We start from the raw sequence: 15,284 nt of genomic DNA, 5'->3' as shown, positions 1-15,284 counted from the left end.
CAGGTCGTATCCTGGCCAGCATGAATTACTTATTTGGAAAGCGTCTCTATCAGATAATTTGTTACCGAGGGTAAGTAACTTGTTCATCTGATAAAGACTTCTAGGTGTAGATTCCTTACCTTAGAATAGATACCCAAGCAATACCATTCCCGGAGGTGGGTCTGCCAACTAAGATCATACTAGGAAGTCCTGTAGGACTGAAGAGCAAAATTAGCGTCCCTGCAGACCTGACTATCCAGACAGTAGTGTTTTGTGAACGTGTGTAGGAACGCCCACGTTGCTGCCTGGCAGATATCCAGGACAGGAATGCGTGCCAACACTGTGGTTGCAGCAGCTGCTCTGGTGGAGTGAACGCAAAGCCTGAGGGTTGCTTCTTAGCCACAGCGTAGAACCTTTTGATATAGATAACAACCCTTTGAGAGATTGTCTTTTCTGCACCACTCGTCCTTTTTTCGCGCCCACATAACAAAGAGTTGATCATCCACCCGGAAGTCTTTGGTATGATTGAGGTACAAAGTCAACGCTCTTTTAGAATCCAAACTGAGGAGTCTCTTCTCTTTATGAGAAGGATCTGGGGGGGTGTAAAAAGTAGGCAAGGTGATAGATGCGTCTCCATGAAAGGGCGTAACCACCTAAGAGAGTAAAGAGGCCCTGGTACGAAGCACCACTTTATCAGGATGGACAGTGAGAAAAGGTGGCTTCGAAAAAACAGCTTGTGGCTCACTTACTCTATGAGCGGAGGTGATGGCAATAAGAAAGGCTGTTTTTAAAGTGAGAAGCCACTGAGGACAATTATGAAGGGGCTCAAAGGGAGCACACATTAGGTAAGAGTATCAAGTTCAAGTCCCACTAGGGCATTATGAACAGAGTAGGTGGCAACATGTGCATAAGCCACTTGAGAAACCTACCAACAACGGGAGATTTAAACAAGGAGGGTTGATCTGGAAGTCTGAGGAAAGCAGAGATGGCAGACAGATAACCTTTAAGTGTGCCCAAAGCAGAGCCCTGCTGGGCCAGGGAGAATATAACCAAAAGAACCTCAGACAAAGGTGCAGAAAGGTGATCAACAGACTTGTTGGTACACTATGCCACAAATTTGTTCCAACAACAAGGGTAAACTGGCTGCCAAGATAACATTACAGACTTTGGGCAGAGGTCGAAAGCTGTCCACTGCTGCCACTCAATCTCCACGCAAGAAGGCAGAGACTAGACAGGTTCAAGGTGGAGAACCGTCCCATACTGCTGCGACAAAAGATCCTCCCCAAAGAGGCAGTCTGAGTGGAGGATTGATGGTCATGCTTAGAAGCTCAGGATACCATACTCTTTGTGTCCAGTCCAGAGCCACAACGATTACTTGGGCCTGGTCGTTCTTGATCTTCTTGAGAACTCTGGGCAGAAGCGGTATTGGTGGAAAGGCATATAGGAGGCCTGAGTTCCACTCAAGCCGAAAAGCGTAGCTGAGTGAGTGCCACCTTGGAAACTCCAGCATGCAAAACAGCTGACACTGCGGGTTCTCTGTTGAGGCAAACAGATGTAACCATGGCTCTCCTCATTGGTGAAAGAGACCTTGCACCACCCCTGGATGAAGACGCCATTTGTAATGGACCATGCATTGATGGCACAGTTTGTCCGCTCTGATGTTCAGAGAGCCTGCCAGATGTTGAACCACCAGGGATATATCCTGACGTTCCAGCCATGTCCAGAGCAGTAGTGCCTCCCGACAAAGGGTCCAGGACTCCACTCTGCCCTGCTCTTGCGGTACCACATGGCAGTGGTGTTGCCTGTGACCACCTGCACCACTTTGCCTTTGACAGAAGGAAGGAATGCTTTCAATGCAAACCTGACCGCACTGAGCTCCACATTACTGATGTGGAGCCCGGACTCTGCCAAGAACCAGACGCCTCTGATCTCCACCTCCCCCATGTGGCCGCCCTATCCCACGAGTGACGCATTGGTCACGACTGTCAGATAGGATGGGAGAGGGTTCTGTCTTTGACCCAATCGTGATTAAAAAGCCCCCACCGCAAATCTTATGCAGTTCCCTCCAAGATCTGGACCATGTTGGAGAGACTCCTCTGATGCTGCGCCCACTGGAACTTCAGGTCCCACTGCAAAGCCTACATACGCCATCTGGCATGTGCGACCAGCAGGATGCAGGAGGCCATGAGGCCCAGCAGCTTCAGAGTCATTCTCACCGAAACCCAGGACAGATTTTGAAACATCGGTCTCATAGCCTGAATATCCTGGACTCGTCGCTCGGGAGGACAGGCCAGAAACTGCAGTGTGTCCAGAATAGCTCAGATGAAAGGAAGCACCTGAGAAGGAGCCAGTTGTGACTTCAGCACATTTATAATGAACCCCAGAGAAGTTCCCCGTTGTCTGGAGGTGGGAGACGACTGGAGGTGGGAGACGACAGCCTGGGGTGAACCTGCCTTCAACAGCCAGTCATCGAGGTAGGGGAAGACTAAAACCCCTAGCCTGCGCAGATGAGCTGCGACCACCGTCATCACTTTTGTAAACACCAGAGGGGCGAGGGTATGGCCATGGTAAATGGAAATCACTCATGACTTTCCACAAACCGCAAGTAACATCTGTGGGCAGGCAGGATGGGAATGTGACCGTAGGCACCCTGCAAGTCCAATGCTACCAGCCAGTCTCCAGGGTCCAGCACAGATAGGACCTGAGCCAGAGTGAACATTTTGAATTTCTCCTTTCTGAGGAAGAGAATGAGGGACCGGAGGTCTAGGATAGGGCAGAGGCCCTTGTCCTTTCTGGGAACCAGAAAGTAGCTGGAATAACAACCACAACATACTTCTGGCACAGTGACACTCTTTATGAGACCCGTGGCCAAGAGCCGTAACTTCCTCTGGGAGAAGTTTCAAGTGATCCTCCGTCATCCAATCGTAGGATGGTGGCATGACAGGAGGGGTAGCCTTGAAGGGGAGGGAGTAGCCCCTTCGGATGATTTGCAAAACCCAGTGGTCCATCATGATGAATTCCCATTGGAGCAGTTGATGGTGAATCTTGCCTACAACTGGTCCGTGATGGAGCAATGGACTAGGAAGGTTTGAAGGCTGCAACGGGATGGGGAGGTGGGAGGGTGTAGGAGGATGGACTGGGCCTACCGCTGGCTCCCTGATCCACGGGCACGTCGGATCCCGCGCTCACGCAGAGGCTGGGCAGCATGCGCAGCACGGTGGCTGGAGGGAAATGGATGTGGTTGAGCCCCCCCTTCCGTAGCCATGAAAGGACTGAGCGGGGGCAAAGAGCAGCTGTGAAGCCAAGGGACCGAGCCGTAGCGCGAAACTCCTTAAAGCTCTTGAGTGCTGAGCCTGCTTTGTCTCTGAAGAGAGAGGTGCCACTGAAGGATATGTCCATAAGCAATTGCTGGACATCCCCCGAAATGCCACACGTCCGCAACCAAGCGTGGTACCTCAAGGCCACTGCCGACGTAACCAATCGGCTTAGTGAGTCGGTCGTGTCGAGCCCACAACGAATCGTGAACTTGGCTGCATCTCTCCAGTCAGCAACATCTTGGGAGATAAAGGCCCAGGCCTCCTCCGGGACCTGTGGCAGCACCTGTGCAACTGTATCCCATAAAGTATGGTAATAGCGGCCCAAAAGGCATGCGGAGTTCACAGACTGCAACGTCCAACTGGAGGAAGAGAATAATTTCTTCCCAAGTTAGTCCAATCGCTTTGATTCAATATACGAGAGTGGGGATGGGAATGCACCAGAAGAATAGATGACCAAACTCTCAGGCGCGGGATGCTGGGTCAGGAATTTAGGGTCGTTAGGAGCAAGCCTATGGCGGCAGGCAATTGTCCTGTTGACAGGAGCCCCTGTGCTGGGTTTAGAGCACATCCCCTGCAGGACATCAGTGAGGGCTTCATTAAAGGACAAAAAGGGTTCAGATGTGGAAGCCCCTGGCTAAAGCACCTCAGTCAGGAGGTTATTCTTGACAGCCACCAAAGGCAGCTGGAGGCCTAGGACCTCAGCTGCTCTTCTCACCACCACTGAATAAGAGGCTTCTTCCTCTGTAGTCACGGAAGGGGGAGAAAGCATACCAGTGTCAGGAGAGGAGTCAAGACCAATGGCTTCACCCAATTCCTGAGCCCAATCTATTTCAGGATCTTCTAGCTGGAATTCTAAAGGGTCCAGTGACCCCCCCATTCTCTCATCGTACCCGTACATAAGGGTCAGGATCCAATCTGGGGAACATAGTCCCCTGTTGTAGACTGAATCTGCATCGAGCAATGCTATTCAGACTCCGGATTGGAGTCGGGAATGAGTTTGGGATCAATGATGATCCTGGGCCTGACCAGCGCCAGAAGTGTCAAAGTCCTTACCGGCGCCTGGGAAGGTTGCGATGGTACAACGGGCACATGCACAGATCTGGCAATGGATCCTGGGATGCCCTCAGTACCCAAGGCCGAAGCCACCAGCGTGGAACCTGAGGGGGCCCCTTCTGACCCTACTGGGCCCAAAGGCGTCACAGCAGGGCCTTGTTAAACTCCCTCAGTTGGGCAGAGGTGGTTCCAGCTCCCGGAAACTCGAGGAGGTGTGGAGCCAACCCAGAAGCAGGCTCTGAAGACGGAGGCCTAGAGCATCGACCCGCCTCCCACTTCGTATCGTCCGAGCGAGCAGGTGAAGTCGAAGAAAGTTTTTTCATCTTCAACTTCTCCTTCTTCTTGATGGTTTGGAGTGGGACGAGGATGAGTGGTGATGGCTCTGCGAGCAGTCTTATGACCTTCCTCTCGAAGAGACCGGGAGAGATGTGGAGCTGAGTGCCGGGCCGCCATGAGCTTTAGGGACCGCTCCCTCAAAGCCTTCAGGTTCATGGCCCGGCACTCAGAGCCCATCTTCGGGTTGTGGTCGCGCTCCAGGCACCACAAGCACACGAGCTGCGGATCCGGCAAGAACATCATGCAGTGACAGGAGTCACAAGGCTTGAATCCTGTCTTGAGGGAGGACATCTAGATGCACCAAATATGTTAAGAAACTTTGATAAAAAGGTTGAAAGTCAGTCAAAAAACGATTGACGGTAGCTCTTCTCCAGATCTGCACGTAGGCTGGTGCAGAAATAAAAGAACTGATGTCACTGCGCCGGAGTGGCATCTATACATGACTGCAACATCATCACGAGGCCGATTACAAACGTGGAGTCGACCAACGCCACCTGATGGCGCACAAGGGTACTGCTGGAAGAAAAATCTCCAGATCCAGTCTGACACCTGGAGGAAATTATAATCTAAGTAATCTGCAACTAGAAGTCTCTATAAAATAAATCTACTAAAGCTCAACAGTTTCACAGCTGCTCCTGCACTAGTTACCAAACTGCTGGGATTCACCATTGGTTCTGCACTCTGAATCATCCCACAAATTAACAAAATAGCTAATGCAGCAAACTTCAATCTATGTGTGGTAAAAAATAGGGCACCTAATTCTGCAGTGCAAGCATTTCTCATATCCAGAAAAGACTTTGCTTATGTCATAGCTGCAGTTCCTCAATCACACCTGGCCGTAATCAAAGTAGCCTTTTATCCTGGATCCAGACTGGTGCACAAAACAAAAAATGAATACAATAGTATGATTTATTCTCTATTATCTCCACTGGGCTCCCTTAAAAGCAATAATCTGCTTCAAACTTTGTGTCCTAGTTTATAGGGCTATACATGAAAATAGCCCACCTCATCTAGTATAGTTCACAGAAATCGTAGGAGAATCAAAAGGTCTGAGAAACCAGGACAATCTGCTGCTGGAAGTCTGCACATATAAATCCTCTCGAGCAAGGAAAAACCATTCTCTGGGCCAGCTGTAACGGCATGGAACTCCCTACCTTAGCTTTTACCTCTCTTTGCTTTCAGGAGGCAGCTCCCAAGTCAAACCCCATCAGTCTAAAGAGGTCCAACATAAAGAGAATCTTCCCCAAAGTTCACCACTCACAATATCAATGTAAAGGATACCAAACGGAAAACATATGGTTTTGGTTATCTACCCTGTTTATATTTGCTGATCCCTTGTTCGTGTTTAATGGTTAAATGTAAGGCACCCAGATACCTTACCTTTGTTTGGGCTGTACAATAGAAATATGTAAATGAATGCAAATCTCACAAAGGTTCAAAGTAACACAAAACAGAAGAATCTGTCTTCTGCCAATACCAAAAATAGTTCCTTGTTTTTTTATAAAAGAAAAGTTAGTCCCAGCTTCAAAATTAAAATTTGAGAGGTTTAATCTGTTTAATCTGTAGGACATATGCATCGTTCATAACTTTCCTTAAATTAATCTAGACACCCACAGAATATTATTGTCAAGTGCTTTTGCATATCTTCAATATGATTACTAAACAAAATCATAGAATACAAACATCAGAGTTTGGGAGAAAAAGGTTATTATTAATGTTGAAATACCATCCAAAACATCATTTTATAACTGAGTTTAATATATATACCAGGCAAAAGATACAACTTCTAAATCAAATGTGTTTACACTTACTGCAATTCTTTATCTGGCACAATGTGTGTAAGCTTTCTCCAGGGATTGTATTCAGAATCAATGGTGTAGAGACGCATGTGCATGGCTAGAACGTGGAAGAGCTGATCTACAGAATAGAAAAAGGCAAGTGATAATAATACACTGTATGCAAATTACTCTTTGCTTCTATTGCAATATTTTTAACATGATATATAACTATATACCAACTTTCACATTTATATTGGTGGGGGGATATTTTATACAAAGTGTATTTGTATGCTTTGGAGCAGGGAGTGACTGATTACTCTTGAAAGTAGTTGGGCATAAAGAACTTTCTTGGAATGGCCTTTGTGAGTGAGCCAATCCTCACCTCTTTTAGGAGGGTGTAGGAAGTTGGCTCGGTATAAACTATCTCAAAGTGAGAGATAGTGTGCACAGAGTCCAAGGGTTCCCCTTAGAGGTAAGATAGTGGCAACATTAGATAATTCTAATGCTCTATTTTGTGGTAGTGTGGTTGCGCAGTAGGCTTATCAGAGGGTAGTGTTAAGCATTTGTTGTACACACACAGGCAATAAATGAGGAACACACACTCAAAGATTTAACTCCAGGCCAATAGTTTTTAAATAGAAAAACATATTTTCTTAATTTATTTTTAGAACCACAAGTTCAAAATTTGAAGTAAATACATAAAATGCAAGGTACTCCACACAGGTAGGTTAGGAACTTTGAATTAGAGCAATAACATATACAGTTTTTGTTAAAATGGCAATAAGCTATTTTAAAAGTGGACACAGTGCAAAAATTAACAGTTCCTGGGGGAGGCAAGTATTGGTTAGATTGTGAGGTAAGTAAGACACTTACAAGTCTCAGTTCCTGGGCATAGGCAGCCCACTGTTGGGGGTTCAAGGCAACCGCAAAGTTACCACAACAGCAGCTCAGGGCCAGTCAGGTGCAGAGGTCAAAGAGGTGCTCAAATCACATAGGTGCCTATGGAGAACAGGGGTGCTCCGGTTCCAGTCTGCCAGCAGGTAAGTACCCGCGTCCTCGGGGGGCAGACCAGGGGGGTTTTGTAGAGCACTGGGGGGGACACAAGTAGACACACAAAACACACCCTCAGTGGCACAGGGGCGGCACAGTGCAGTGTGCAAAGCAGGCGTTGGGTTTTGTATTGGTTTCAAAGGAGGGACCCGGGGTCACTCTAGCGGTGCAGGCAGGGCACAGGGGGGCTTCACGGGCCAACCACCACCTGGGCTAGGCAGAGGGTCATCTGAGGGGTCACTCCTGTACTGAAGTTCAGTTCCTTCTGGTCCTGGGGGCTGCGGGTGCAGTGGTTGGTCCAGGTGTCGGGTCCCTTGTTACAGGCAGTCGCGGTCAGGAATAGCCTCTGGATCCTCTCTGCTGGCATCGTTGTGGGGGTCCAGGGGGGTCATCTCGGGCTACTCACGGGGTCGCAGTCACTGGTGAGTCCTCCCTGTGGTGTTAGTTCTCTGGATCTCGAGCCGGGGGCGTCGGGTGAAGAGTGAGAAGTCTCAGGCTTCCGGCGGGAAGAGTGAGGTCTTTAAAGTTGTAGAAAAGTTGCAAGTTTGTTGAAGGTTGTGGAGCAGAGCCGCTGCTTACTGGAGTTTCTTGGTCCTGGGGGTCAGGGCAGTCCTCTGATGCTTCAGAGGTCGCTGGTCACTGTTGGATGCGTCGCTGGTTGCAGGTTTTCGACTCAGGAGACAGGCCGGTAGGGCTGGGGCCAAAGCAGTTGTCATCTTCCGTCGTCTCTGCAGGCTTGTAGGTCAGCAGTCCTTCTTCTTTAGTTGAGGTTGCAGGAATCTGATTTCCTGGGTTCTTAGGTGCCCCTAAATACTAAATTTTGGGGTGTGTTTAGGTAAGGAGGGCAGTAGCCAATGGCTACTGTCCTGAAGTGTGGCTACACCCTCTTTGTGCCTCCTCCCTGAGGGGAGGGGGGCACATCCCTAATCCTATTGGGGGAATCCTCCAAAACCAAGATGGAGGATTTCTAAAGGCAGGGGTTACCTCAGCTCAGGGCACCTTAGGGGCTGTCCTGACTGGTACGTGACTCCTCCTTGTTTTTCTCATTATCTGCTCTGGACTTACTGCCAAAAGTGGGGGCTGTGTCCAGCTGGGGGGCAACTCCACTAGCTGGAGTGAGCTGGGGCATTTTAACACGAAGCCTGAGCCTTTGAGGCTCACTGCTAGGTGTTACAGTTCCTGCAGGGGGAGGTGTTAAGCACCTCCACCCAGTGCAGGCTTTGTTTCTGGCCTCAGACAGCACAAAGGCTCTCACCCCAGGGGGGCAGAAACTTATCTCAGTGGCAGGCTGGCAATGACCAGTCAGTCCTGCACTGAAGGATTGGGTAAATTACAGGGGGCATCTCTAAGATGCCCTCTGTGTGCTTTTTTTTAATAAATCCAACACTGACATCAGTGTGGGTTTATTATTCTGAGAAGTTTGATACCAAACTTCCCAGTATTCAGTGTAGCCATTATGGAGTTGTGGAGTTTGTTTTTTGACAAACTCCCAGACCATATACTTAACATGGCCACACTGCACTTACAATGTCTAAGAATGGACTTACACACTGTAGGGGCATATTGCTCATGCAGCTATGCCCTCACCTGTGGTATAGTGCACCCTGCCTTAGGGCTGTAAGGCCTACTAGAGGAGTGACTTACCTATGCCACAGGCAGTATTTTGTGTGCATGGCACCCTGAGGGGGATGCCATGTCGACTTTGCCTTTCTCTCCCCACCAACACACACAATCTGCAATGGCAGTTTGCATGTGTTAGGTGAGGGGTCCCTGAGGGTGGCACAATATATGCTGCAGCCCTTAGAGACCTTCCCTGGTCACAGGGCCCTTGGTACCACTGGTACCTTTTACAAGGGACTTATCTGGGTGCCAGTGGTATGTCAATTGTGGAAACAATGGTACATTTTTAGTGAAAGAACACTGGTGCTGGGGCCTGGTTAGCAGGGTCCCAGCACACTTCTCAGTCAAGTCAGCATCAATATCAGGCAAAAAGTGGGGCTAACTGCAACAGGGAGCCATTTTCCTACACAGGGTGTTTTGAAGTGTGCATTTAGCAGCACAATATTAATACTAATGTAATCTTCCAATACTTTTATGATCTGCTAGATAAGACTTAATCCCAGAGAGGTGTTGGGACTCACCTCCCAAAGATTAAATACCAAAATGAATGATGTTAGAACACTGAATTCCCGAACACAAAGTCCCAAAACATTGTCTAAAAAGCTACAATAAACATAGTTTGCACCCCTTGAAGCTCTGCTGGTGTTACAGCCACCTAAGGAAATCTGGTTATGCAAGGTCACATGGCCGATCATTTTGCCCATCCAGTCCCTTCCCAACACATTGTGTGTAATTTCCTAAGATTGAGATACTAAATGGAAGGGGCAGGATGAACATATCAAAAGTTGTGCAATTCTCACAAAAACAGCCCGTACACAGTAGAACTAGGTTAATTTTGCAGGTTTGTAGGAATACTACTGCACGGAGATCACAGGACCATAAAGCACAGAGTTATACCAAATGTACATACTCAGGCCTCAGAAAGCTGATGTGACAATATGAGCAAAATCTATTAGCATAAATGATGCAATGTTTTCATACAATAAGTCTGCCAAATTCAACAATCACTCAAGTACCAGCTCTAAAAAATTAACTTATACTCTCATTTTGAGGAAAAAACATCAGTCCAGCAGTTTATGCAAATACAGACAAACCATCATGAAATACAAATGTTCAGGTTAGATACAAAAGGTCAATTCCCCAACTAGAAGCCAGTCAATGTCAAGTAGAAACACTGTCCCAAAATACCAGAGTACAAGAAGGTCTTTCTTTTTAACAAAGACATTTTGGTCCCAATAGTTCAGTTTTTCTACATACATTCACATACACAACTGCCACACATGGACTGATTTAAATTTAATGTCTAATTAGGATCATGATGCATCAGGGGTGGTCATTATATAGCAAACATTTCATCAACATCACAGCAGCGACAGTCAAAATAATGTCAAGAATGGCTACAAAAAGTCATGTATGAGCTGCTGCTATGCCAACCATAACCAGAATTCTGAACACAATGCTTTTGTAAATGAGGACCTTAGTCTCTTACTTTCTCTTTTTCTGGGCTCTCGGAACGGTGCACATAGATCACAAACCTCAGCATCGTGGGCAAAGCCCAAACACCACATGAAAATAAGATATCTAATCCATCCACTTACTAAGTTGTTCTAATTACTCCCAAAGCTTTGAACCCAAACAGATTCCAATGTGATCTCATTATGTTCAATAAAAGGCAGATACAAACACTTTAAAAAGAAGAGAATTTCTGCTCAAGGTGTTCCAAAAATGGGCTTCTAAGACAAAGAGATAAGACACAGAAGTTAGTTGTTCAAGTACTGCATTTATTGGATTCTTTCTTACTTTTAACACTGATTAAGGAGACCTTCATGGTAGACACTCAGATGCCACCTACTATTGGGTGCACTCCTAAGGAACAAGTTATTTACCTTCAGGGATCCTACTCTATTTAACTGCAGACTACTGAACTTTTGAATTTCACAGAAACCAGATTAGATCCAGAAGCTTTTCCAGATAATGCTCCTGCACCCTGGAAGGTGGCACAGTCAAACTCCAACAGCGACCTTGTCCCATCTCCAAAAGTGACAGTGTGGAGCTGTATACGGACGCCAACCATGTGCATTCCATGCACTGAGATGCAGACCTTTTTAACACCTAGAAGGCCGCTCCAAAGAATGAAGCAGTTTACTATCTGCATGTCAAGGACACTAGTAGGGGTTATTATTATTCCCCTGTTGCAGCCTTTCTTTACATGTCTGAATTTGAGGAACAATTCATTTATATCAATAGCCCATCATGAATAAATTCTCATCATGGCTGAGATACACAGACAACATATTTTGCATCTGAAAAAGCATGGTTGAAGTACTAAAGCTTTTATTTGGATTGCTCAATAGCCATTCTGAAGTTATCAAGTACAATAAGACCCATATCCAAAATGGAATTAATTTTTAAGTCTTTTGTTTTTGAAAACTGGATGGAACACTGATCATATCAATATACAAAAAACCAACAGACAGGAGCAGATCATTACGGTATGAAAGATTTTAATCGAAGAAGACTTCGGTATACCCTCCCATATGGATACATTCTAAGTATGTCACAACTATATCACAAAAGACCACATTAAGACTTGTCCCAGGCCTGCCATTGCAGCCTGAATACGGTGTCCCACTGCTGTTCAGATCTGACATTTAAATCCCCTTGCCAAGCCTTCAACTTCCATATAAATCACCCCTAAGTTAGGCCTTAAGTAGTCCATAGGGCAGGGTGCTGTGTAATTAAAAGGTAGAACATGTGCTTTTTAGTTTCCTATGTTCTAGTAGCGAAAAACTCTCAAATTCATTTTCTCACTACTGAGAGGTCTACCCCTCACATAGAGTAACATTTGGGATTCCTTATTAAAATTAATAAATTGTAATTCCTAAACCAGAAGTGGTAGATAATTCATGTTTGGTACCTTTGAACTTGTAATGATAAACCCTCTTTAATGGTAAAATCATCACAAGTCTGAAAATGGCACTTTAAAAGAAGCTGGCATTTTCCTGCCCTTAGCCCTCTGTGTCTATAACCTGCCTTATGTCACATGACTGGGTGTAACTGACAGTTGGCACTTTGTGAATTCGCCCCCAGGCAGTCACACCAATAGGGGGATTAGCAGAGCCTCAATGGGCCATTAATTGACTTGATGGGGGTGGAGCTAAGCACAGCCCCACTTGCAACTGAATAGGCTGGGCTCTGCCACCACACAACAGGCTTAGCAACTCAGAATTTTCAGTGCAGCCAGCTAGGAGCCAGGGCAGGGGAGGCAAGAAATTCCTGGAACTTTGGAGATCCCTTCTGGAAACTTCTCCCAACTTCTAGGAGCAGGGCACCAGGGTATAAAAGTGCAAGTTACTTACCTTCGGTAACAAAATATCTTGTAGAGAAATATTCTAGTTGCAGATTCCTTACCTTTGAATTTCCCCAGGCGTCAGACTGGATCCAGAGATTTTTCTTCGAGCAGTACCTCTGTGTGCCGTCAGGTAGCGCCGGTCAACTCCGTGGGCGTCTTTGGCGTCGTGCTCACCATGATGACGTCGCGGTCGTACATAGGCGCCACCCCGGCGTGCTGACGTCAGTGCGGAGCCATGAAGAACACAGAGTGGTGCGCAAAGTATCTGGTAGAGACTTATTCTAGTTGCAGATTCCTTACTGACCCACCCATCCTTCCCTCACTGTGAAGTGATTTCTAGGGAAAGGAACTTCCCCTTGAGGGCCCTAATTTTGGCGCACCACTCTGTGTTCTTCATGGCTCCGCGCTACTGGCGTGGAAATTCATGGAAAGAAACTGACGTCAGCGCGCCGCGGTGGCGCCTATGTACGACCGCGACGTCATCACGGCAAGCACGACACCAATGACGCCCGCGGATTCAACCGATGCCACCTAACGGCACGCAGAGGTACTGCTCGAAGAAAAATCTCCGGATCCAGTCTGACGCCCGGGGAAATTCAAAGGTAAGGAATCTGAAATTAGAAGTCTCTATCAGATAGAGCGCTCTCAGACCTGCTCCTCAGTCACTACTGGACCTGTGAAAGGACTCTCATATGACTGCTTGCTATTGTGACTTCTGTGCACTCTCCTACTGTACCTGGAAACTTTGCTGCCTGGAGCCAGCTTGGGACCGTCAGAGACCAGTCCTTCTGCAGACCCCTGCATCACCACGTACACCCAGGACTCCAGAAGTAACTCTAAGGGCTAGTTCAGCTGGTCTCCTGTTGTGATCCACAGAGACATAACAGGTTCCCATCATCTTAAACCTGCACCTGGACCCAGAATGAGTAAGTCTTGCACCCACAAGAGGTCTCCCTCCACACCTGGACAATAGGTTGTGGAGCTAAAAATGCCTAGGTGGCCATTTTCTAAAACTGGGGACTTGCTATTTTTAACGTTAAACTGTAAAAAAAAAAAGTCATAAGATTCTAATAATTGGATTTTGATGGTTTTGTTGGCAAATAATTTATTAAATTATCTCTATTTTTCTAAATTGGTTTGGGATTTTTATTGTGTTGTGATTTCACTGTGTTGCAGCTTGTGTACTGCAGAAATACTTAACACATTGCCTTTAAATTTAGCCGGACTGCTTTTTGTGCCTAGCTACACAGGGTCAGGCATAGGTTAATCTAGTGACTTTTCGTGGTTCACCATGCAAGGGATTGTGGTCGTTGCTTGACCAGGGTTCACACCCCAGTCAAGCAACAACCCAATTGATCGCATGGACGTTAATTCCTCCACCAGGCCAAGAGAGAGTACTCCATCTGCCAACATTTAAATTGGGCCCTAAGTTCCTTACCTTTGGTAACAATGTTTGCAGTAGATATTTCATCTACCTCATCATCTGTAAAATAAGGCCCACACTGGATTCGGCAACTGCAAAGTTTTCATGTCGCTGGTAGCGGGCGCTGGTTTCAAAATGAGGGCAAAAGTGATGTCGCCAAAGTCACATAGCACTGGCCAAACAACAATGTCAATTACCTATTTTCCATGTCATTGACCCAGATCCGGAGCTTGCACTCTCCTGAGAGTTGTGAATATTTCCTCACAGAAAATTTCTACACAGCAAGTAGAGTGTTATGTCTCCAACTGAGCGCTCTGGCTTTAAGCCCTGCAGGGACAGATGTCCATCACTGACCCCAATTCCATCTGTCTTTGGTGCTTCAGCTCCCTCGATGATTCTGGTCATGAGTCTCTTGCCTCTTTATGAACCCCAAAGGAAAGAGACAAAACTCTTCATGGCTTGGGCCCACAACTAGAAATTAAGCCATCTTTAACCAAGACCCCAGGTGAGCTCTACTTCCATTGCGGAGACCAAGAAGAAAAAACACAAGAAGCGACTGGGTAATGATAAGTCCCCCAAACGATCCAGGCTTTTCACAGGATCTCCCTCTCCAGAGACAGAGTTAGTTGAAATAGGGCCCAAGGACCCGGCTTCAGGTGGCAATGCGCCTAGACCTTAGCTGGACCTGACCTTTGAGCCTGTTATATCGACTCCACTGACGCTGGCACCCTTCCAACCTGATCCATTGGTATCAGCTGCACAAATATCAGAATGGCGAGCACCATCTCTATTCTACCCGTACTTCCCGTGGCCCAGCATGGATCCTGCAGCATTTAACACTTTTATTTCTCTTTTCACAACAGCCTCAAATCCATGAGGCCCACCATCCCATTTAGGCATCCCTATGTTCATGCCTATGGTGGTGTACGGCGTCAGAGCAGGAGCCCTGACAGAGTCCACCTTTTACACCGTTGGCCTGCTACTCAACCTTGCCAATGATGCTGTGTTTGGTACCACTGCAGAAGCTCCAGATTTTGCCTCCCCCTCCATTACCAGAGCTATGCTTTAACACCTCGGCATCTTCACCACTTCCTTCTCTTTTTACTGAGCTTCTCCCTCTGCACAGGTCTAGAATAGAAGCTCAAATGTTGAAGGAAGAAGAAAACTACAGACAAAGGATATATGACATTTCTGGCTCTGATTCCAATCTTTTGGACTTTTACCCTGGTGAAGATGAGGTTGACAATTCTTTCGAAATTCCTGAATTGTCCTCTGCCAGTAGTTTAAACACCTCACCCGAGATAGAAATGGCATTTCATGATGGACCACAAACGCCAGAGTTCATGTCCCTCCATTCTGTGATCAGGAGAGCAGCA

At 46.8% G+C, this 15,284-nt stretch overlaps 1 protein-coding gene across 4 annotated transcripts in view; it reads right to left on the bottom strand.

The window, feature by feature from the left end:
* The window catches only part of UBR3 (ubiquitin protein ligase E3 component n-recognin 3), a 1,605,611-nt gene that overhangs the window by 345,752 nt on the left and 1,244,575 nt on the right, over window positions 1–15,284 (bottom strand). For all 4 annotated transcript variants that reach the window (XM_069225311.1, XM_069225312.1, XM_069225313.1 and 1 more), the window contains one exon: window positions 6,497–6,602. In XM_069225311.1, the coding sequence (XP_069081412.1) occupies window positions 6,497–6,602 (106 nt within the window). The remainder of the gene's footprint in view (window positions 1–6,496; window positions 6,603–15,284) is intronic.

This window comes from Pleurodeles waltl, chromosome 3_1 (genome assembly GCF_031143425.1).
Source record: "Pleurodeles waltl isolate 20211129_DDA chromosome 3_1, aPleWal1.hap1.20221129, whole genome shotgun sequence".
Taxonomy (NCBI): domain Eukaryota; kingdom Metazoa; phylum Chordata; class Amphibia; order Caudata; family Salamandridae; genus Pleurodeles; species Pleurodeles waltl.
The sequence above is the reverse complement of the archived record's forward strand: the minus strand, read 5'-3'. Positions and strand labels throughout refer to the sequence as shown.